Source organism: Oncorhynchus tshawytscha, linkage group LG01 (genome assembly GCF_018296145.1).
Source record: "Oncorhynchus tshawytscha isolate Ot180627B linkage group LG01, Otsh_v2.0, whole genome shotgun sequence".
NCBI classification, from domain to species: domain Eukaryota; kingdom Metazoa; phylum Chordata; class Actinopteri; order Salmoniformes; family Salmonidae; genus Oncorhynchus; species Oncorhynchus tshawytscha.
In genome coordinates, this window is record NC_056429.1 from 53043281 (window position 1) to 53066593 (window position 23313).

Below are 23313 nucleotides of genomic sequence, written 5' to 3' on the forward strand. Positions count from 1 at the left end.
TTATAAATATTCACTTACCTTTGATGATCATCAGAATGCACTCCCAGGAATCGCAGTTCCACAATAAATGCTTGTTTTGTTCAATAATGTCTATTTATGTCCAATAGCTTATTTTGTTAGGGAGGTTGGTGAACAATCCAAAAGCGCGATCTGGTCCATTCGGACTAAACGTTCAAAAAGTTATATTACAGGTCGAAGAAACTTGTCAAACTAAGTATAGAATCAATCTTTAGGATGTTTTTATCATAAAAGTTCAATAATGTTCCAGCCAGAGAATTCCATTGTCTGTAGAATTGCACCAGAACGAGAGCAACCTCTCAAGTGAAAGCACGTGACTGAGAACGAGGCTGTAGGCAGACCCCTTAGTAAAACATCTCCCATCCGGCCCCCCTTCACATGAGCAGCCTGAAACCACGTTCTAAAGACGGTTGACATCTAGTGGAAGCCTTGGGAAGTGAAATATAATCCATATCCCACTGTGTATTCGATAGGGGTGAGTTCAAAAACTACAAACCTCAGATTTCCCACTTCCTGTTTGAATTTTTTCCGGTTTTTGCCTGCCATATGAGTTCTGTTATACTCACAGACATCATTCAAACAGTCTTAGAAACATCAGCGTGTTTTCTATCCAATACTAATAATAATATGCATATATTAGCATCTGGGACTGAGTAGGAGGCAGTTCACTGTGGGCACGCTATTCATCCAAAAGTGAAAATGCTGCCCCCTATCCCAAACAAGTTTAAGATGGAAGACTCTAGACTTTGGTAGAAATGTTGTATACCATAAGCACAATTGTAAATGTTTTCCTTGTTATTGTCTGTGTATGTACTATGGTATATGTTATCTTACAAAGGATGGTGCTTGTTGAGTTGTTTCTGTTCTTGATTCATGATTCATAAATCTAGACAGCAACACAACCAATCATTGCTTTTAAAAAATATATTTTAATCCAATACAGACATTTTTTTCCTAATAACTAGTGTTCATGACCTTGAACTCTTGTAAATAACTGAAGACAAAATAGTTGCATTAAAAACAGCAGAACAACTCTCAACATGCCATGGTAAGTACAATACAACACACACTGTTGCAGGAGCATGATAGTCAGGGCAAGAGTGACATAATTCTAATTGGGGAGAATGGGCTCGTGGTAATGACTGGGGCAGAATAAGTGGAATGGTATCAAATATACAGTATCAAAACACATGGTTTCCAGGTGTTTGTGATGCCATTCCATTTGCTCCGTTCCGGCAATTATTATGAGCCGTTCTCCTCAGCAGCCTCCACTGAGATTGAGCTGTAGATGCAAATGCTGTAGTCCATGAGATTGATGTGGTAGTTGTAAACATATTTTGAAGCTATACACTGTTTGTGTACAGAGACTCAATGACAACAAAAACATGAACAATGTAGTATAAGATTTGACAGTGCATAAGTTATACATCTCAATAATCAATGAGTATGAACAGCAGGAAATCTTACAGATTGTGCCTTTAAGCATCTTATGGTCAACATACACTACTGTTCAATTGTTTGGGTTCACTTTTTTTTCACCATTAAAAAAAAATCAAATTGATCAGAAATACAGTGTAGACATTGTTAATGTTGTAAATGACTATTGTAGCTAGAAACGTCAGATTCTTTATGGAATATCTACATAGGTAAACAGAGGCCCATTATCAGTAACCATCACCCCTGTGTTCTAATGGCACGTTGTGTTAGTTAATCCAAGTTTATAATTTTAAAAGGCTAATTGGTCATTAGAAAACCCTTTGCAATTATGTTAGCCCAGCTGAAAACTCTTGTTCTGGATAAAGAAGCAATAAAACTGGCCTTCTTTAGACTAGTTGAGTATCTGGAGCGTCGGCATTTGTGGGTTCGATTACAGGCTCTAAATGCCAGAAACAAAGACCTTTCTTCTGAAACTCGTCAGTCTATTCTTGTTCTGAGAAATTAAGGCTATTCCATGCGAGAAATTGCCAAGAAACTGAAGATCTCGTATAACGCTGTGTACTACTCCCTTCACAGAACAGAGCAAACTGGCTCTAACCAGAATATAAACGAACTACTATGTGATTTTCTGGATTTTTTTCTTCTCATTTTGTCTGTCATAGTTGAAGTGTACCTATGATGAACATTTACAGGCCTCTCTCATCTTTTTAAGTTGGAGAACTTGCACAATTGGTGGCTGACTAAATACTTTTTTGCCCCACTGTATATGCTTAGTTGCAGTCAAAACAGCTCATTGAAAGTACGTCAGAATGAATACTTTGTAGAACTGTAATACAGAAACCAGCTACCCTCTAAATGTACATATAGTGTTGTATTGCTGTGTGTTCTTTGAAAAATAGTAATTCTACGGGAAGTGTTATATAAATACATGAATTCCTATAAAATCCTCCAATATTCTAGATGTGCAACTTGTTATGGTATTTGGGTTGCTATAACATTTGGTTTGAAGTGACTGAAGATTTGGGCATGCTTTCTGAAGCCTACAGCCATAGGCCCTACCACTGCCATTGTTTCACTAGCAACGATGCTCATGCTGGCTTTGGGGTAAGAAAATAAAGAAAAAGAAGCCATATTGTTGGTCATTGTCTCACAGGTTCAATGGATTAATCACTTTTTAAAATTAAGAATATTTCAAATGTTGGTGTACTGCCCCTTTAAAATGCCAGTCATTTTTACCAAATAAGACTAAATGTATATTTACATCAACATTCTAAAAACGAAATGATAACACAATCAAATGACGGTAAATTGGCTTAATAGTACTTGTGGATTGTATTTTGGAAAAGAGCTGCACATTATTGTGAAATGTATATTCTTGTTTTCTAGAATATGCAAATTACCTGTAATTATGTGAAAATAAGTATTTATTTTATTTACATATCTAATGATGTTTTGATAATAATTAATTTGATATTTTGCTATGATTGTTGCTTTTTCCAATAGTTTCTTCTTGGGGTCAAAATTACCCCAGTTGGTAATCCATGTCTGTGAAATATATTGGTGGTATGAGGGATAAGGGAATCCTTTGTGGAGCAGTGTCCACAGAAAGGATGGACTAAGGTATTGAGGAGGGAAGAATGCCCCCTACTGGCACTCTAACACAATTTCCAACAGCATCTGGTCTCCTACCCCAGAGATCAATCAGGCCTGACCCTGCTTAGCCTCAGATGACTTTCAGCAGATAGATGCAGTCAGGGTGATCTGGCTGCTTGCCATACATGAAAGCATTATGTCCCTCTTTTGTGTTACGGTTTCCCTCCATGTCTACTAATACATAACAAGTCAACCAGGGAACCCTTGTGGTTACACCTGGCATCTTTAAACTAACACATACCACAAGAAGTTGGTGGATAAGAGAAGACGCATCTGCATAGCAATGGAAGGGGAGGATGAAAAGGCAGTGAGGACTGGAGGAGAGTTCAGGGGTGGGATAGTCTTCTGTTGGTCTACATGGGGCAGACTTTGTTCTCTGGGATTGGCAGCTGGACGAAGGAGCTGCACTTGCTGGGGGATGCCTCCTCATTCTTAGGCTGGGTGTTGCCGCAGACCGGGATGCGTGCTGCTATGGCTGACATCTCGCCCCCCGTGCAGCTCTCCCCCGTCATTCCCAGTCGCTCCGACGTTGCATTCATGTTCTCTGGCGCAGGCTTGCCGGTAAAGAGCTGAATCAGGCACTTCCTGAACTGGAAAAAAGGTCAAAGGGCATTAGAACAGCCAACCGAAAAGGAAAATACAAGACAGGCAGTGAAGGCATTGGCAATGAAATAAACGTTAGTTTGGACAAGTTCAAAAAGCACATTCTTTGTTTCTTAATGTGTAGTCTTCTGTTTGGTGGCTTCTGAACAGGACCCAGGTGATATCACACTGCCAAGCAATAAGTGGATATCTGAACTGTCAGGATACTTTAGCTCCTCTTAAAAAGAAGCAGATACGCGGCAGACATTGTTACCTGGCTGTGCAGGTAGGAGATATTTATCATACTTATCAAGAGATGCCCAGCACGTAACTGCAACACTGCCATAGCTCCACTCAGGAGACTGTTGCACCATCTAGAGTATCCGGACTGGTTGCATCACTGCCTGGTATGGCAACTGCTCAACCTCCGACCGCAAGGCACTATAAAGAGTAGTGCTTACGGCCCAGTATATTACTGGGGCCATCCTTGACCTCTATACCAGGCGGTGTCAGAGGAAGGCCCTAAAAATGGTCAAAGTCTCCAGCCACCCTAGTCATAGACTGTTCTCTCTGCTACCGCACGGCAAGCGGTACCGGAGTACCAAGTCCAGGTCCAAAAGGTTTAACAGCTTCTACCTCCAAGCCATAAGACCCCTGAACAGCTAATCAAAGGGCTACCCAGACCCCTATTTTACGCTGCTGTTACTCTCGGTTTATAATCTATGCATAGTCACTATAACTGTACCTACATGTACATGTTACCTCAATTACCTCGACTAACCGGTTCCCCCGCACATTGACTCTATACCGGTACCCCCTGTATATAGCCTCGCTTGTTATTTTACTGCTGTTTAATTATTTGTAACTTTTATTTTCTATTTTTTACTTAACACTTGTTTTTATTTTTGTCATAAAACTTCTTAAAGCATTGTTGGTTAAGGGCTTATAAGTAGCATTTCACTGGAAGGTGAATACACCTGTTGTACTCGGCGCATTTGACTAATAAAATGTAATTTATTTTGATTAGATTTTTGCTATTTGTTTAAAAAGGCAGAAAGGTTTAAGTACTGACCACCATCCCACGACTGAAGGACAAAAATCAATAGCCTGTCAATGCGGTCCTAGATAAAAGAACACAAGCTTCATAGCCAATTTTGTCTAAAAGTGTGAGAGAAAAAAAAAAAAAAAACTCTGAATGATTATTTGGTCCCATCAAAAAATATACATATACATACACAGTACCAGTTAGTCAAAGGTTTGGACAAACCTACTCATTCAAGGGTTTATCTTTCTTTCTTTCTTTACTATTTTCTACATTGTGGAATAATAGTGAAGACATTAACTATGAAATAACACATATGGAATCATGTATTCAAAATAAAAAAAATACCAAACAAAGTGTTAAAACAAATCAAAATATATTTTGTTTTTGAGTTTCTTCAAAGCAGCCACACTTTTAGCATTCTCTCAACCAGCTTCACCTGGAATGCTTTTCCAACAGTCTTAAAGGAGTTCCCACATATGCTGAGCACTTGTTGGCTGCTTTTCCTTCACTCTGCAGTCCAACTCTTCACAAACCATCTCAAAACGATAGTCCCACTAAGCGCAAACCAGATGGCATATCGCTGCAGAATGCTGTGGTAGCCATACTGGTTAAGTGTGCCTTGAATTATATACAAATCACTGACCGTGTCACCAGCAAAGCACCCGCACACCATCACACCTGGGAACCACATGTGGAGATCATCCGTTCACCTACTCTGCGCCTCACAAAGACACAGCGGTTGGAACCAAACCTCTCAAATTTGAACTCATCAGACCCAAGGACAGATTTCCACCATTCTAATGTCCATTACTTGTGTATCATGGTCCAAGCAAGTCTCTTCTTCTTATTGGTGTCCTTTAGTAGTAGTTTCTTTGCATCAATTTGACCAGGAAGGCCTGATTCATGCAGTCTCTGAACAGTTGATGTTGAGATGTGTATGTTACTTGAACTCTGTGCAGCATTTATTTGGGCTGCAATCTGAGGTGCAGTTAACTCTAATGAACTTGTCCTCTGCAGCAGAGGAAACTCTGGGTCTTCCTTTCCTGTGGCGGTCCTCATGAGAGCCAGTTTCATCATAGCGCTTGATGGCTTTTACGACTGCACTCGAAGAAACTTTTAAAGTTCTTGAAATGTTCCAGATTGACTACCTTCATGTCTTAAAGTACTGATGGACTGTCATTTCTCTTTGCTTATTTGAGCTGTTCATGACATAATATCGACTTGGTCTTTTACCAAATAGGGCTTTCTTCTGTATACCACAAGCTGGTTGAGAGAATGCCAAGAGTGTGCAAAGTTGTCATCAAGGCAAAGGGTGGCTACTTTGAAGAATCTCAAGTCTAAAATATATTTTGATTTGTTTAACACTTTTTTGGAGAAAATAATGTTAATACATGATTCCATATGTGTTATTTCATAGTTTTGATGTCTTCACTATTATTCTACAACGTAGAATCCTTGAATGAGAATGTAGGTGTCCAAACGTTTGACTGGTACTGTATATATTCAATATATTTAACGTCACATAAAATCTATTCCAAATACATGTAGATACATTTGCATCTTTGCTAAAAGATCGGGAAGTACACTACACTACAGATTTGTTCTTAAAGGAGGTACAACTGTTTGTCATTGAGGTGGTACCCTGTAAGGTAATCCTTTGTACATTTAGTTATAGGTACATAATTGTACCCCAGTTCATACCTCAGTACCTTTCTTACATATTGTCCAGAAGGTACAAAATTATGCTTTTAGAAAAGTTACAATTTGCCCTTATAGGGAACCACAAAAATGACAAAGCCATAATGTTCTTAGTAAGTGACAAAAATGTACCTCTACCATAGACCACTTTAACTGGGACAACATAATGCCAGCAGCACTTGTGGATTTGACAGCTCTAATGCAGTTTCACCTCTGACACCGCCAAAACAACCACTAAGCGGATGTCGACTAAAGCAGATCTGATTGAATAGAGCCCTTAATCTTTTTGTACCCAGGGAGCAATACTGTACCCTAACCGTACCCTTATTTTTATATTATTTATTATTTGCGTTTTTATCGATTTAAACACAAACTATACATTGTACAACGCTCAACTATATGTTAAAGTGTAGGTCTCGGTCTTGTGCCTCCAATTATACAGCTCTACAGTGGTGGAGCAGGAATTTACATCATCTAGGAAAAATTTACTTAAATGGCCCACCAACTGGTAATTCAAATCACATCAAATTGTATTAGTCACATGCGCCGAATACAATAAGTGTAGACTTTACAGTGAAATGCTTATTTACAAGCACCTAACCAACAATGCAGTTTTATTTATTTATTTCACCTTTATTTAACCAGGTAGGCAAGTTGAGAACAAGTTCTCATTTACAATTGCGACCTGGCCAAGATAAAGCAAAGCAGTTCGACACATACAACGACACAGTGTTACACATGGAGTAAAACAAACATACAGTCAATAATACAGTATAAACAAGTCTATATACGATGTGAGCAAATGAGGTGAGACAAGGGAGGTAAAGGCAAAAAAAGGCCATGGTGGCAAAGTAAGTACAATATAGCAAGTAAAACACTGGAATGGTAGATTTGCAGTGGAAGAATGTGCAAAGTAGAAATAAAATAATGGGGTGCAAAGGAGCAAAATAAATAAATAAAATAAATACAGTAGGGAAAGAGGTAGTTGTTTGGGCTAAATTATAGGTGGGCTATGTACAGGTGCAGTAATCTGTGAGCTGCTCTGACAGTTGGTGCTTAAAGCTAGTGAGGGAGATAAGTGTTTCAAGTTTCAGAGATTTTTGTAGTTCGTTCCAGTCATTGGCAGCAGAGAACTGGAAGGAGAGGCGGCCAAAGAAAGAATTGGTTTTGGGGGTGACTAGAGAGATATACCTGCTGGAGCGTGTGCTACAGGTGGGAGATGCTATGGTGACCAGCGAGCTGAGATAAGGGGGGACTTTACCTAGCAGGGTCTTGTAGATGACATGGAGCCAGTGGGTTTGGCGACGAGTATGAAGCGAGGGCCAGCCAACGAGAGCGTACAGGTCGCAATGGTGGGTAGTATATGGGGCTTTGGTGACAAAACGGATTGCACTGTGATAGACTGCATCCAATTTGTTGAGTAGGGTATTGGAGGCTATTTTGTAAATGACATTGCCGAAGTCGAGGATCGGTAGGATGGTCCGTTTTACAAGGGTATGTTTGGCAGCATGAGTGAAGGATGCTTTGTTGCGAAATAGGAAGCCAATTCTAGATTTAACTTTGGATTGGAGATGTTTGATGTGGGTCTGGAAGGAGAGTTTACAGTCTAACCAGACACCTAGGTATTTGTAGTCCACGTATTCTAAGTCAGAGCCGTCCAGAGTAGTGATGTTTGACAGGCGGGCAGGTGCAGGCAGCGATCGGTTGAAGAGCATGCATTTAGTTTTACTTGTATTTAAGAGCAATTGGAGGCCACGGAAGGAGAGTTGTATGGCATTGAAGCTTTCCTGGAGGGTTGTTAACACAGTGTCCAAAGAAGGGCCAGAAGTATACAGAATGGTGTCGTCTGCGTAGAGGTGGATCAGAGACTCACCAGCAGCAAGAGCGACATCATTGATGTATACAGAGAAGAGAGTCGGTCCAAGAATTGAACCCTGTGGCTCACCCATAGAGACTGCCAGAGGTCCGGACAGCAGACCCTCCGATTTGACACACTGAACTCTATCAGAGAAGTAGTTGGTGAACCAGGCGAGGCAATCATTTGAGAAACCAAGGCTGTCGAGTCTGCCGATGAGGATGTGGTGATTGACAGAGTCGAAAGCCTTGGCCAGATCAATGAATACGGCTGCACAGTAATGTTTCTTATCGATGGCGGTTAAGATATCATTTAGGACCTTGAGCGTGGCTGAGGTGCACCCATGACCAGCTCTGAAACCAGATTGCATAGCAGAGAAGGTATGGTGAGATTCGAAATGGTCGGTAATCTGTTTGTTGACTTGGCTTTCGAAGACCTTAGAAAGGCAGGGTAGGATAGATATAGGTCTGTAGCAGTTTGGGTCAAGAGTGTCTCCCCCTTTGAAGAGGGGGATGACCGCAGCTGCTTTCCAATCTTTGGGAATCTCAGACGACGCTCTTTCAGAACATCAGCTGACTGGATTTGGGAGAAGGAGAAATGGGGAAGGCTTGGGCGAGTTGCTGTGGGGGGTTGCAGTGCTGTTGACAGGGGTAGGAGTAGCCAGGTGGAAAGCATGGCCAGCCGTAGAAAAATGCTTATTGAAATTCTCAATTATAGTGGATTTATCAGTGTTGACAGTGTTTCCTATCTTCAGTGCAGTGGGCAGCTGGGAGAAGGTGTTCTTATTCTCCATGGACTTTACAGTGTCCCAGAACTTTTTTGAGTTAGTGTTGCAGGAAGCAAATGTCTGCTTGAAAAAGCCAGCCTTGACTTTTCTAACTGCCTGTGTATAATGGTTTCTAGCTTCCCTGAACAGCTGCATATCACGGGGGCTGTTCGATGCTAATGCAGAACGCCATAGGATGTTTTTGTGTTGGTTAAGGGCAGTCAGGTCTGGGGAGAACCAAGGGCTATATCTGTTCCTGGTTCTACATTTCTTGAATGGGGCATGCTTATTTAAGATGGTTAGGAAGGCATTTAAAAAAAATAACCAGGCATTCTCTACTGACGGTATGAGATCAATATCCTTCCAGGATACCCCGGCCAGCTCGACTAGAAAGGCCTGCTCGCTGAAGTGTTTCAGGGAGCGTTTGACAGTGATGAGTGGAGGTCGTTTGACTGCTGACCCATTACGGATGCAGGCAATGAGGCAGTGATCGCTGAGATCTTGGTTGAAGACCGCAGAGGTGTATTTAGAGGGCAAGTTGGTTAGGATGATATCTATGAGGGTGCCCGTGTTTAAGGCTTTGGGGAGGTACCTGGTAGGTTCATTGATAATTTGTGCGAGATTGAGGGCATCAAGCTTAGATTGTAGGATGGCTGGGGTGTTAAGAATGTTCCAGTTTAGGTCGCCTAGCAGCATGAGCTCTGAAGATAGATGGGTGGGCAATCAGTTCACATATGGTGTCCAGAGCACAGCTGGGGGCAGAGGGTGGTCTATAGCAGGCGGCAACGGTGAGAGACTTGTTTTTAGAGAGGTGGATTTTTAAAAGTAGAAGTTCAAATTGTTTGGGTACAGACCTGGATAGTAGGACAGAACTCTGCAGGCTATCTTTGCAGTAGATTGCAACACCGCCCCCCTTTGGCAGTTCTATCTTGTCTGAAAATGTTGTAGTTAGGGATGAAAATTTCAGAATTTTTGGTGGTCTTCCTAAGCCAGGATTCAGACACAGCTAGAACATCCGGGTTGCCAGAGTGTGCTAAAGCAGTGAGTAAAACAAACTTAGGGAGGAGGCTTCTAATGTTAACATGCATGAAACCAAGGCTATTACGGTTACAGAAGTCATCAAAAGAGAGCGCCTGGGGAATAGGAGGGGAGCTAGGCACTGCAGGGCCTGGATTCAACTCTAAATTGCCAGAGGAACAGAGGAGGAGTAGGATAAGGGTACGGCTAAAAGCAATAAGAATTGGTCGTCTAGAACAGAGAGTAAAAGGAGGTTTCTGGGGGCGATAAAATAGATTCAAGGTATAATGTACAGACAAAGGTATGGTAGGATGTGAATACAGTGGAGGTAAACCTAGGTATTGAGTGATGAGAGAGATATTGTCTCTAGAAACATCATTGAAACCAGGAGATGTCATTGCATGTGTGGGTGGTGGAACTAATAGGTTGCATAAGGTATAGTGAGCAGGACTAGAGGCTCTACAGTGAAATAAGCCAATAAGCGGCCAATAATAAATGGCCAATAAGCCAAACACTAACCAGAAAAGCAATGGACAAGGCATATTGACATTAAGAAGAGGCATGCTTAGTCGAGTGATCAAAAGGGCCCAGCTAGACAGCTAGCCGGGCCATCGGTAGCAAGCTAGCATAGGATGGAGGTCTGTTAGCCACCTCGTGCTTTTCCGTCGGTAGGATTAGTGGGGTTCCGTGTGGTAGAGGGGAGATGAATCCAATTCGCAAAAAAAATATTTAAAAAATAGATATAGTTATAGAGGCCCAAGAAAATAAAAAAATGAAAAATAATAATAATAATAATAAATTGTCCGATAGGTCTATTCAGATAGCAGCTGATAAGATAGCTAACGGTTAGCGGACCGCAGATGGGCGTTCAGGTAACGTCGCGACGGATAACGCCCTCGGGTAGATAACGTCGGTAGTCCAGTTGTGAAGGCCCGGTGGGGCTCCACGTTGGCAGTAAAACGGGTCCGGATAGGTGATTGTAGCCCAGGAGTGACTGATGGAACTCTTCAGCTGGCTAGCTTCGGAATAATTTATGTTTGCCCCCGGAATCGACGAAAGCCGATAGTCACACGGATAGCAGCTAGCTAGCTGCGAGATCCAGGTATAAATGTCCAGAGTTAGTGGTTGAAATCCGGTATGTTCCGGTCCGAGCCACGCCGTACAAAACTGGCGATAGATTTTCGAGCTAAAGGATAGCTGATGACCACAAACCGTGGTTAGCTGAAAACTAACGATTAGCCACTAAAGAAGCTAACTAGCTTCTGATTAGCTTCTGGATGAGCTTCCGGCTAGCTTCTGGATTAGCTTCTGGCTAGCTTCTATGGAGGATTACAGATTTGAGGTAAATAATATTTTCTTTTTCTTTTTAAAAATATAAATTGCTGAAGCGGGTTGCAGGAGAGTGTTTTGAAGATGAGTTTATGGAAAATAAAATATATAAAAATGTATGCGAAGAAAGTTGTAAATATATATATATATATATATATATATACGGGACACGACAAGACGAGGACAAAAGAAATCTGAACTGCTATGACATCTTGGAGAGGATTAAAAAAAGTTTAAGTAAAAAAAATATGAATAAGAATAAGAAAAAAAAGGAACAAGTAATTAAAGAGCAGCAGTAAAATATCAATAGCGAGACTATATACAGGGGGTACAGGTACAGAGTCAATGTGCGGGGCACCGGTGTCGAGGTTATTGTGGTAATATGTACATGTAGGTAGATTTATAAAAGTGACTATGCATAGAAAATAACATAGAGTAGCAGCGGCGTAAAAGAGAGGGGCAATACAAATAGTCTGGGTAGCCATTTGATTAGATGTTCAGGAGTCTTATGGTTCACCACCTGGTTCACCAACTACTTCTCTGATAGAGTTCAGTGTGTCAAATTGGAGGGCCTGTTGTCCGTGCCTCTGGCAGTCTCTATGGGGGTGCCACAGGGTTCAATTATTGGACAAACTCTCTTCTCTGTAAACATAAATGATGTCGCTTTTGCTGCTAGTGAGTCTCTGATCCACCTCTACGCAGATGACACCATTCTGTATACTTCTGGCCCTTCTTTGGACACTGTTAACAACCCTCCAGGCAAGCTTCAATGCCATACAACTCTCCTTCCGTGGCCTCCAATTGCTCTTAAATACAAGTAAAACTAAATGCATGCTCTTCAACCGATCGTTGCCTGCACCTGCCCGCCCGTCCAACATCACTACTCTGGACGGTTCTGACCATGAATATGTGGACAACTACAAATACCTAGGTGTCTGGTTAGACTGTGAACTCTCCTTCCAGACTCACATCAAACATCTCCAATCCAAAGTTAAATCTAGAATTGGCTTCCTATTTTGCAACAAAGCATCCTTCACTCATGCTGCCAAACATACCCTTGTAAAACTGACCATCCTACCGATCCTCGACTTCGGCGATGTCATTTACAAAATAGCCTCCAATACCCTACTCAATAAATTGGATGCAGTCTATCACAGTGCCATCAATTTTGTCACCAAAGCCCCATATACTACCCACCGCTGCGACCTGTATGCTCTCATTGGCTGGCCCTCGCTTCATACTCGTCGCCAAACCCACTGGCTCCAGGTCATCTACGAGACCCTGCTAGGTAAAGTCCCCCCTTATCTCAGCTCGCTGGTCACCATAGCATCACCCACCTGTAGCACGCGCTCCAGCAGGTATATCTCTCTGGTCACCCCCAAAACCAATTCTTCCTTTGGCCGCCTCTCCTTCCAGTTCTCTGCTGCCAATGACTGGAACGAATTACAAAAATCTCTGAAACTAGAAACACTTATCTCCCTCACTAGCTTTAAGAACCAGCTGTCAGAGCAGCTCACAGACTACTGCACCTGTACATAGCCCATCTATAATTTAGCCCAAACAACGACCTCTCCCCATAGTGTATTTATTGATTTATTTTGCTCCTTTGCACCCCATTATTTCTATCTCTACTTTGCACATTCTTTGACTGCAAATCTACCATTCCAGTGATTTACTTGCTATATTGTATTTACATCACCACCATGGCCTTTTTTTGCCTTTACCTCCCTTATCTCACCTCATTTGCTCAAATTGAATATAGACTTATTTTTCTACTGTATTATTGACTGTATGTTTGTTTTACTCCATGTGTAACTCTGTGTTGTTATATGTGTCGAACTGCTTTGCTTTATCTTGGCTAGGTCGCAATTGTAAATGAGAACCTTATTCTCAACTTGCCTACGTGGTTAAATAAAGGTTAAATATTTTTTATATATTTTTTAATGGATTGGGGATAAAAGCTGTTTAGAAACCTCTTGGACCTAGACTTGGCGCTCCGGTACCGCTTGCCGTGCGGTAGCAGAGAGAACAGTCTATGACTAGGGTATAGAGGTCCTGGATGGCAGGAAGCTTAGCCCCAGTGATGTACTGGGCTGTACGCACACCCCTCTGTAGTGCCTTGCAGTCGGAGACCGAGCAGTTGCCATACCAGGCAGTGATGCAACCAGTCAGGATGCTCTCGATGGTGCAGCTGTGGAACCTTTTGAGGATCTGAGGATCCATGCCAAAACTTTTCAGTCCCCTGAGGGGGAATAGATGTTGTTGTGCCCTCTTCACAACTGTCTTGGTGTGCTTGGACCATGTTAGTTTGTTGGTGATGTGGACACCAAGGAACATGAAGCTCTCAACCTGCTCCACTACAGCCCCGTCGATGAGAATGGGGTCGTGCTCAGTCCACCTTTTCCTGTAGTCCACAATCATCTACGTTGTGTTGATCACGTTGAGAGAGAGGTTGTTGTACTGGCACCACACGGCCAGGTCTCTGACCTCCTCCCTATAGGCTGTCTCGTCGTTGTCGGTGATCAGGCCTACCACTGTTGTGTCATCGGCCAAACTTAGTGATGGTGTTGGAGTCGTGCCTGGCCGTGCAGTCATGAGTAAGCAGGGAGTACAGGAGGGGACTGAGCACGCACCCCTGAGGGGCCCCTGTGTTGAGGATCAGAGTGGCGGATGTTGTTACCTACCCTTACCACATAGGGGCGGCCCGTCAGGAAGTCCAGGATCCAGTTGCAGAGGGAGGTGTTTAGTCCCAGGGTCCTTAGCTTATTGATTAGCTTTGAGGGCACTATGGTGTTGAACGCTGAGCTGTAGTCAATGAATAGCATTCTCACATAGGTTTCCTTTTGTCCATGTGTGAAAGGGCAGTGTGGAGTGTAATAGAGATTGCATCATCTGTGGATCTGTTAGGGCGGTATGCAAATTGGAGTGGGTCTCGGGTTTCTGGGATAATGGTGTTGATGTGAGCCATGACCAGCCTTTCAAAGCACTTCATGGCTACAGACGTGAGTGCTACGGGTCGGTAGTCATTTAGGCAGGTTACCTTAGTGCTCTTGGGCACAGGGACTATGGTGGTCTACTTACAACATGTTGGTATTACAGACTCGGACATTGAGAGGTTGAAAATGTCAGTGAAGACACTTGCCAGTTGGTCAGAGCATGCTTGCAGTACACATCCTGGTAATTCGTCTGGCCCTGCGGCCTTGTGAATGTTTAAAGGCCTACTCAAATCGCCTGCGGAGAGTGTGATCACACAGTCGTCTGGAACAGTTGGTGCTCTCATGCAGGTTTCAGTGTTATTTGCATCGAAGCGAGCATAGAAGTCGGTTAGCTCGTCTGGTAGGCTCATGTCACTGGGTAGCTCTCGGCTGTGCTTCCCTTTGTGGTCTGTAATGTTTTGCAAGCCCTGCCACATCCGACGAGCGTTGGAGCCGGTGTAGTACGATTCGATCTTAGTCCTGTACTGACGCTTTGCTTGTTTTATGGTTCGTCGGAGGGCATAGCGAGATTTCTTATAAGTTTCCGGGTTAGAGTCCTGCTCCTTGAAAGTGGAAGCTCTAGCCTTTAGCTCAGTGCGGATGTTGCCTGTAATCCATGGCTTCTATACGTACGGTAACTGTAGGGACGACGTCATCGATGCACTTATTGATGAAGCCAATGACTGATGTGGTGTACTCTTCAATGAAATCGGAAGAATCCCGGAACATATTTCAGTCTGTGCTAGCAAAACAGTCCAGTAGCTTAGCATCTGCTGGTGCTTCCTGCTTTACATTTTTGCTTGTAAGCAGGAATCAGGAGGATAGAATTATGGTCAGATTTGCCTAATGGAGGGTGAGGGAGAGCTTTGTACGCGTCTCTGTGTGTGGAGTAAAGGTGGTCTAGAGTTTTTTTCCCTCTGGTTGCACATTTAACATGTTGATAGAAATTTGGTAAAACGGATTTAAGTTTCTCTGCTTTAAAGTCCCCGGCCATTAAGAGCGCCGCCTCTGGATGAGCATTTTCCTGTTTGCTTAGGGCGGAATACAGCTCATTCAGTGCGGTCTTAGTGCCAGCATCGGTCTTATTATCTAAAATAAATAATGGATTTATTGTGAGGGTTAAGGTCTGCATCAGTGGCTTGTAGTCTATGCGTGGAAGCCAGGAGATGCTAAATGTGTTTATGTTAATTAACGGTTAATTACAGTGAGACCGACAGTTATTTGTTTGACAATCACCGGCTGACAAAATTTTGTGACTGCCACAACCCTACTCAAATACCTCCCTCTTATCAATAGATCTTATCAACTTATACATTACAGTGCATGGCGAATGCTGTTATTTCTATTAGAAAAGAGAAAGTAGATTATTTTTCCACTTGGAACCGGCAAGTTCGATCAACATTATTCATGATTTCATCACACGTAAAGGTGGTGTAATTGTGAGAGAATTAAGTCAAGGTCAGAATACGGTGTATCTGTAGACACACCACCACCACCACACCTTGTTTTCTTAGATCCCCATCCCGAACGAATAGCGGGTGAATAGCATACTATTCTCATGCTTAAGTTCAAGGTCAGAGAGAAAAGAACATAAAAATGTTGAAAATAGCATAAAAAGTGAATTACATTCCATTTAGGTGCACTTAACTCGGTTGGAATTCCCCCCATAGTGCGTCTTCCTAGCTGTCACTCAAATGTTGAGGGGCTGAAGCTCATTGGCTGAAACTCGAATTGCTACCTGGGGAGTATATAGGGAAAATGGAACCTCACAGCAAGTCGCTTTCAAACTAGGGATTTTGTGGCTAATTAAGGTAATTCCACTCATAGATGATGTATGTATGAACTACACATTGACACATCCAGCCTAAAGAGAGAGTTAAAAAAAGATTAATCACCAAAGTACAGGAGTGTGTCTTTAAATCAGCCATGGGGGGCAATTTAATGCAAGATTCATATTTCTTTTGTTGTATTGTTGACATTTCTATCCTGTCTATCTATGGATAACAGGGTTGACGTGTCCCACTCAGTTTTACACCACAAAACACCCCCAAAAATGAACCGGCTCACCTGCATTTACGCTATTATTTCATTACACTAGTATTTCATTTGTAAGAGAAAATGAAATACTAATCACATGCAATAAATAATAATGTTCAGAAATAACTGTCAAAACAACAAAATAACTAGTGCTTTACAATAATGTTGAAATAATGGAGTATTTTTGTGGGTTAGTGGGTTAAAATCTTCATAGAAGTCACCTTGGGTGCATGGAGGGACATGTTAAAATGCAGAATTTTGACACTTCAACCAACTTTATTCTTATTGAAAATTGGTGCATAAATTGGTGCATAATTTTAAAAAAGTGGGACTGACAGTGTTTTAACTGCTTTGCAGATATGAAACAAACAGACAATCATAAATATCAAACTCCCATTTTATGCTACAAAACCAACTTCATAAAAGAGATTTTAAAAATAGGTTATACTTGACTCAAAATTCCATGACATACAGCAAGGCATTGTTGGCAGAATAGATGGATGCAGATCAATATAATTCACCAATACATTTCTTGGTAGTCCAAAATTTTCTGCTATGAGGTTGTCAATCACAGCTGGCCTCGTACATTGTTTTCTGTCTCCACTCATTCAGGATGCACTGTTGTCAGTTTCGATGACTCAATATTTTGGACAAAAACGGACGAAGGCTGCGAATGTCAATAAAATCAAACTAGCAAGGGCAATGATCACAAGTCAGTCATAACGTGGCTAATAGGCTAGCGCATCTTTTTATGTAGCCCTTTATTTAGCAACCTAAAAACCTGGAGCCTAATGTTAGCTAGCTAGCTGCTGGGAAGATGTCATGTGATTAGAAGAATGGGTGAGTGACTGACTTTTCCCCCTCATATTGTTTTTTCAGTGGCTACAGCTAGATGCAATGCAGGTGTAAAGAAATATCTAATCGCTTTGCTAGCTAGCTAGTTAGCTATGCTGAACTTGAACGACTGTTATCCGGTTAGCATATCTCTTGCATTTGTAAATTCCCTCTGGCTATCTACTACGATTTCAGAGTACTCATCTGAGTGTGCCAGAGCGCATAATAATGGATGAATTTACGAACGCGCAACACCCGCTGAATATGACCAGTGTAAATGTATTAATGGTGGATTAGTAACTGCCTTCATACACAGGTTGGTGCTTTCAAGGAGTAACCTAATTTAATCAATATGCCTACAGAAATGCATACCAGGGTTAGTTCGACTGATAGCCTTGTTTGCAAAAGCCAAGTGAGAAAGTGCATAGACCTTGGAATTGTTTTGTTTTTTTGTTAATATATCTGTGAGTGTTATTTGAAATTATATTTTCACTGAAAGCATCTGGTTTCCCATTCTTAGCTACTCTTGGCAACTTTGGGTGCCTGAATTCTTTTTTACTTTAGCATGCACCAAAAGTGAATTTGTTATTTTCCTCATCACACAGTTTAGTGACAAACTGTAATAATACTTGTATCTGTTGCATGTTTACCTCTGCTTTCAGTGTTTCTTCAAGGCTGGCTCACTGACTTTTAAGGTGATTATTCATCTCTAGTATATTTTTCTATATAATTTTCAAACTTCAAAAGTAGGCTCTGGTCTTCTGTGACTGACTGTAGCTGGGTAAATTGACCTTGATTACATCCTCTAGTTTGGCAGAAATCTTACATTTCATATTCTCACTCTCATTCAGTGAGTTAACAGCTATCAAGAGGTTTTTGCCAGTCCTATCTTTAACTGAGGACCATATTCAAATTTGCAGAATAACTCAAACATGATTATTTTGCTAAAAGAAAATACTAATGTTAATGGTTGACAAACCAACGCTTACAGTGTGAAACCAAAATAAACAGCATCTTAACGTTGTTTTAAACATATCGCTCAAACTGTAAGTGGTTTTGATTGATTAAAGCCCTGAGATTTTGTCTGGAGTCAATTAGAATGGATGAGTAAAGTATTTGATTGAACACTTCTAAGCTACACATATAATCACAGTTTTCTATACTCACATCTGTTTTACTGACTTGACAAGCTTTGACAATGATCCCCGGTAAAATTACATTTATATATCTCTCTTTCAATGAGCAGATGAGCCAGAGAAATCAAGAACCGCTGTGATAATAATTCATTAAATTGTAGAGAGCATTACCCACAATCAATGCGCAGGATACCTTTTTGTAATTGCAAAACGAACTGGTACTTGCCTGCGTATCAAGGAGCGAATGCATTTTTAAAGCAGCCATTTATTCATACACCATACAATATACACTGCTCAAAAAAAAGGGAACACTTAAACAACGCAATGTAACTCCAAGTCAATCACACTTCTGTGAAATCAAACTGTCCACTTAGGAAGCAACGCTGATTGACAATAAATTTCACATGCTGTTGTGCAAATGGAATAGACAACAGGTGGCAATTAGCAAGACACCCCCAATAAAAGGAGTGGTTCTGCAAGTGGTGACCACAGACCACTTCTCAGTTCCTATGCTTCCTGGCTGATGTTTTGGTCACTTTTGAATGCAGGCGGTGCTTTCACTCTAGTGGTAGCATGAGACGGAGTCTACAACCCACACAAGTGGCTCAGGTAGTGCAGCTCATCCAGGATGGCACATCAATGCGAGCTGTGGCAAGAAGGTTTGCTGTGTCTGTCAGCGTAGTGTCCAGAGCATGGAGGCGCTACCAGGAGACAGGCCAGTACATCAGGAGACGTGGAAGAGGCCGAAGGAGGGCAACAACCCAGCAGCAGGACCGCTACCTCCGCCTTTGTGCAAGGAGGAGCAGGAGGAGCACTGCCAGAGCCCTGCAAAATGACCTCCAGCAGGCCACAAATGTGCATGTGTCTGCTCAAACGGTCAGAAACAGACTCCATGAGGGTGGTATGAGGGCCCGACGTCCACAGGTGGGGGTTGTGCTTACAGCCCAACACCGTGCAGGACGTTTGGCATTTGCCAGAGAACACCAAGATTGGCAAATTCACCTCTGGCGCCCTGTGCTCTTCACAGATGAAAGCAGGTTCACACTGAGCACATGTGACAGAGTCTGGAGACGCAGTGGAGAATGTTCTGCTGCCTGCAACATCCTCCAGCATGACCGGTTTGGCGGTGGGTCAGTCATGGTGTGGGGTGGCATTTCTTTGGGGGGCCGCACAGCCCTCCATGTGCTCGCCAGAAGTAGCCTGACTGCCATTAGGTACCGAGATGAGATCCTCAGACCCCTTGTGAGACCATATGCTGGTGCGGTTGGCCCTGGGTTCCTCCTAATGCAACACAATGCTAGACCTCATGTGGCTGGAGTGTGTCAGCAGTTCCTGCAAGAGGAAGGCATTGAAGCTATGGACTGGCCCGCCCGTTCCCCAGACCTGAATCCAATTGAGCACATCATGTCGCGCTCCATCCACCAACGCCAACTGTGCAGGAGTTGGCGGATGCTTTAGTCCAGGTCTGGGAGGAGATCCCTCAGGAGACCATCCGCCACCTCATCAGGAGCATGCCCAGACGTTGTAGGGAGGTCATACAGGCACATGGAGGCCACACACACTACTGAGCCTCATTTAGACTTGTTTTAAGGACATTACATCAAAGTTGGATCAGCCTGTAGTGGTTTTCCACTTTAATTTTGAGTGTGACTCCAAATCCAGACCTCCGTGGGTTGATAAATTTGATTTCCATTGATCATTTGTGTGATTTTGTTGTCAGCACATTCAACTATATAAAGAAAAAAGTATTTAATAAGAATATTTAATTCATTCAGATCTAGGATGTGTTATTTTAGTGGTCCCTTTATTTTTTTGAGCAGTGTATAAGGACAGGCATAGTCCCCTCCAAGCTCATCAACAAGCTCAGGTCCCTGGGACTGAACACCTCCCTCTGCAACTGGATCCTGGTCTTCCTGACGGGCTGGCCCCAGGTGGTGAGGGTAGGCAACAACACCTCCGCAACGCTGACCCTCAACACGAGTCCCCTCAGAGATGTGTGCTTAGTCCCCTCCTGTACTCCCTGTTCACCCACGACTGCATGGCCACACACAACTCCAAAACCATCATCAAGTGTGCTGAAGACACAACGGTAGTAGGCCTGATCACAGACAGTGATGAGACAGCCTACAGGGAGGAGGTCAGAGACCTGGCAGTGTGGTGCCAAGGACCAAGTAACTGATCTGGTATACAGGAAAAAGGGGGGAAAACATGGCCCCAACCAAATCGACGGGGCTGTAGTGGAGCGGTTCGAGAGCTAAAAGTTCCTTGGTGTCCACATCCCTAAGGACTTAACATGGTCCACACACCCGCACAGTTGGGAAGAGGGAATAAAAGTGCCTCATCCCCCTCAGGAGGCTGAAAAGATTTGGGCATGGGCCCTTGGATCCTCAAAAAGTTATACCGCTGCACCATCTAGCGCATCTTGACTGACTGCATCACCGCTTGGTATGGTAAATGCACCGCCATTGACCACAAAATGCTACAGAGGTTGGTGTGGACGGCCAAGTACATCACTGAGGCTGAGCTCCCAGCCATCGAGGTCCTCTATATCAGGCGGTGTCAGAGGAAGAAGGCCTGAAAAATTACCAAAGACTTCAGCCACCGAAGCCATAGACTATTCACTCTGCTAACGTCCGGCAAATGGTACCAAAGCATCGGTTCTCGAACAAAAAGGCTCCAGAACAGCTTCTCTGTCAAGCCATGAGACTGCTAAATAGTCTGGGTAACCATTTAATTAGCTATCTGCATTGACACTATCTTGCAATGACTCTGTGCACCCTTACAAGACTATATTTACACTATATATACATTCACACTACACTTACACTCTCACACAAACCCAGACACATTCACATGTAGCCTCAAAACTACTACATACATACAGTGGGGCAAAAAAGTTCTTAGTCAGCCACCAATTGTGCAAGTTCTCCCACTTAAAAAGATGAGAGAGGCCTGTAATTTTCATCATAGTGTGTTACTGATGGTAGGCTTTGTTACTTTGGTCCCAGCTCTCTGCAGGTCATTCACTAGGTCCCCCCGTGTGGTTCTGGGATTTTTGATCACAGTTCTTGTGATCATTTTAACCCCACAGGGTGAGATCTTGTGTGGAGCCCCAGATCGAGGAAGATTATCAGTGGTCTTGTATGTCTTCCATTTCCTAATAATTGCTCCCACAGTTGATTTCTTCAAACCAAGCTGCTTACCTATTGCAGATTCAGTCTTCCCAGCCTGGTGCAGGTCTACAATGTTGTTTCTGGTGTCCTTTGACAGCTCTTTGGTCTTGGCCATAGTGGAGTTTGGAGTGTGACTGTTTGAGGTTGTGGACAGGTGTCTTTTATACTGATAACAAGTTCAAACAGATGCCATTAATACAGGTAACGAGTGGAGGACAGAGGAGCCTCTTAAAGAAGAAGTTACAGGTCTGTGAGAGCCAGAAATCTTGCTTGTTTGTAGGTGACCAAATATGTATTTTTCACCATAATTAGCAAATCAATTCAATAAAAATTCTACAATGTGATTTTCTGGATTTTTTCTCTCTCATTTTGTCTGTCATAGTTGAAGTGTACCTATGATGGAAATTACAGGCCTCTCATATTTTTAAGTGGGAGAACTTGCACAATTGGTGGCTGACTAAATACTTTTTTGCCCCACTGTACTTATATGCGTACCGATGCTACACACACACACTTTCACACTCATCATATGCTGCTGCTACTCTGTTCTTTATTTTACTCTTATTATTATATATCCTAATGCCTAATCACTTTACCCTGCTTTTATGTACATTTCTACCTCAAATATCCAGTACCCATTTTTAAAAAATCTCTGCATCATTGGGAAGGGCTAATAAGCAAGCATTTGACATTAAAGGCTACACCTGTTGTATTCAGCGGATGTGACAAATAAAATGTGATTTCGTGATGCCTCTAAGCTATGTGTCAGTTGAGTGAGACTCCTCACAACTTGTCAGAGAACTGGTGGGCATTTCTCCTGCTGAACAGTGCCAAATTGTATTGAGTCTTCGCCGACAAACGCATAGCTTATCATTGCTTTTGTTTGGGCGGTGTCAGCCGTGTAATTGCGTTAAAGCTGTCCAATCAGTAAGCGGCTGTTCTTGTGATAGTTGTAATGAAACCACACCCGTCCTTAAATCTGACCCATGTTAGAAGTTCCAAACAAGAAAGTGTAGGCTACATCGAAATAATGAAACTCAAATGCAATTTCAATAAACAAAATAATAGGGATTTATATCAGCCTAATCAAGGTGTAGATTACATCACACATTCCAATATTCGAACTTGTAACATGGCTCCATTGTAACGTGGCTTCAATTAAGTGCATCCAATGGCATGTCCACGATCGCTAACACCAGGAACCGCTTGTGGATTTGACAGCTCTAACACAGTTACACCTCCGACACTGGCCAAACAAAAGCAATGACAAACAATGTGTTTGTCGGCTAACCCGTGTTACTGCTGATCTGATTGTATCCTGGCCTTATTCCCAGTACACCTGGGAATGGCTGTCTAAACCATTGGACAACAATAGCAGAAATATAGCATATCCATACTCTGTTTATTTTCCAGTGAAATGAATAAACCAGAGAATATCTTCAGTAGCAATGTGTTCAGGAGGAAAAGAGTGAGATACCTGTTTGTTCATGAAGACGTAGATGACTGGGTTGTAGACTGCGGCCGTCTTGGAGAAGAAAGCGGGTGCAGCAGCAAGTCTGGGGTCCAGGTAGATGGTGGGACAGGCTGTGACAATGATGGAGAAGGCTGCGTAGGGTGTCCAGCCCACCATGAAAGCCACAATCATCACCACCACCATACGTGTCACCTGACGCTCCGGTTTCTTGGCGTTACCCAGCCTGCCATGGGACACCTGAGGGTTACGTGAAAACAAACACCTTCAGTTATTGAGCTAGAAAG

At 42.6% G+C, this 23313-nt stretch overlaps 1 protein-coding gene across 2 annotated transcripts in view; it reads right to left on the bottom strand.

Annotated features, from left to right (window-relative positions):
* Nucleotides 1-2117: 2117 nt before the first annotated feature.
* Nucleotides 2118-23313, bottom strand: part of valopa (vertebrate ancient long opsin a) — a 31927-nt gene continuing 10731 nt past the window's right edge. For both annotated transcript variants that reach the window (XM_024424905.2, XM_042323052.1), the window contains exons 4-5: nt 23033-23266; nt 2118-3698 (exon numbers count right to left, since the gene is read on the bottom strand). In XM_024424905.2, the coding sequence (XP_024280673.1) occupies nt 3462-3698; nt 23033-23266 (471 nt within the window). In that variant the 3' untranslated portion in view covers nt 2118-3461. The remainder of the gene's footprint in view (nt 3699-23032; nt 23267-23313) is intronic.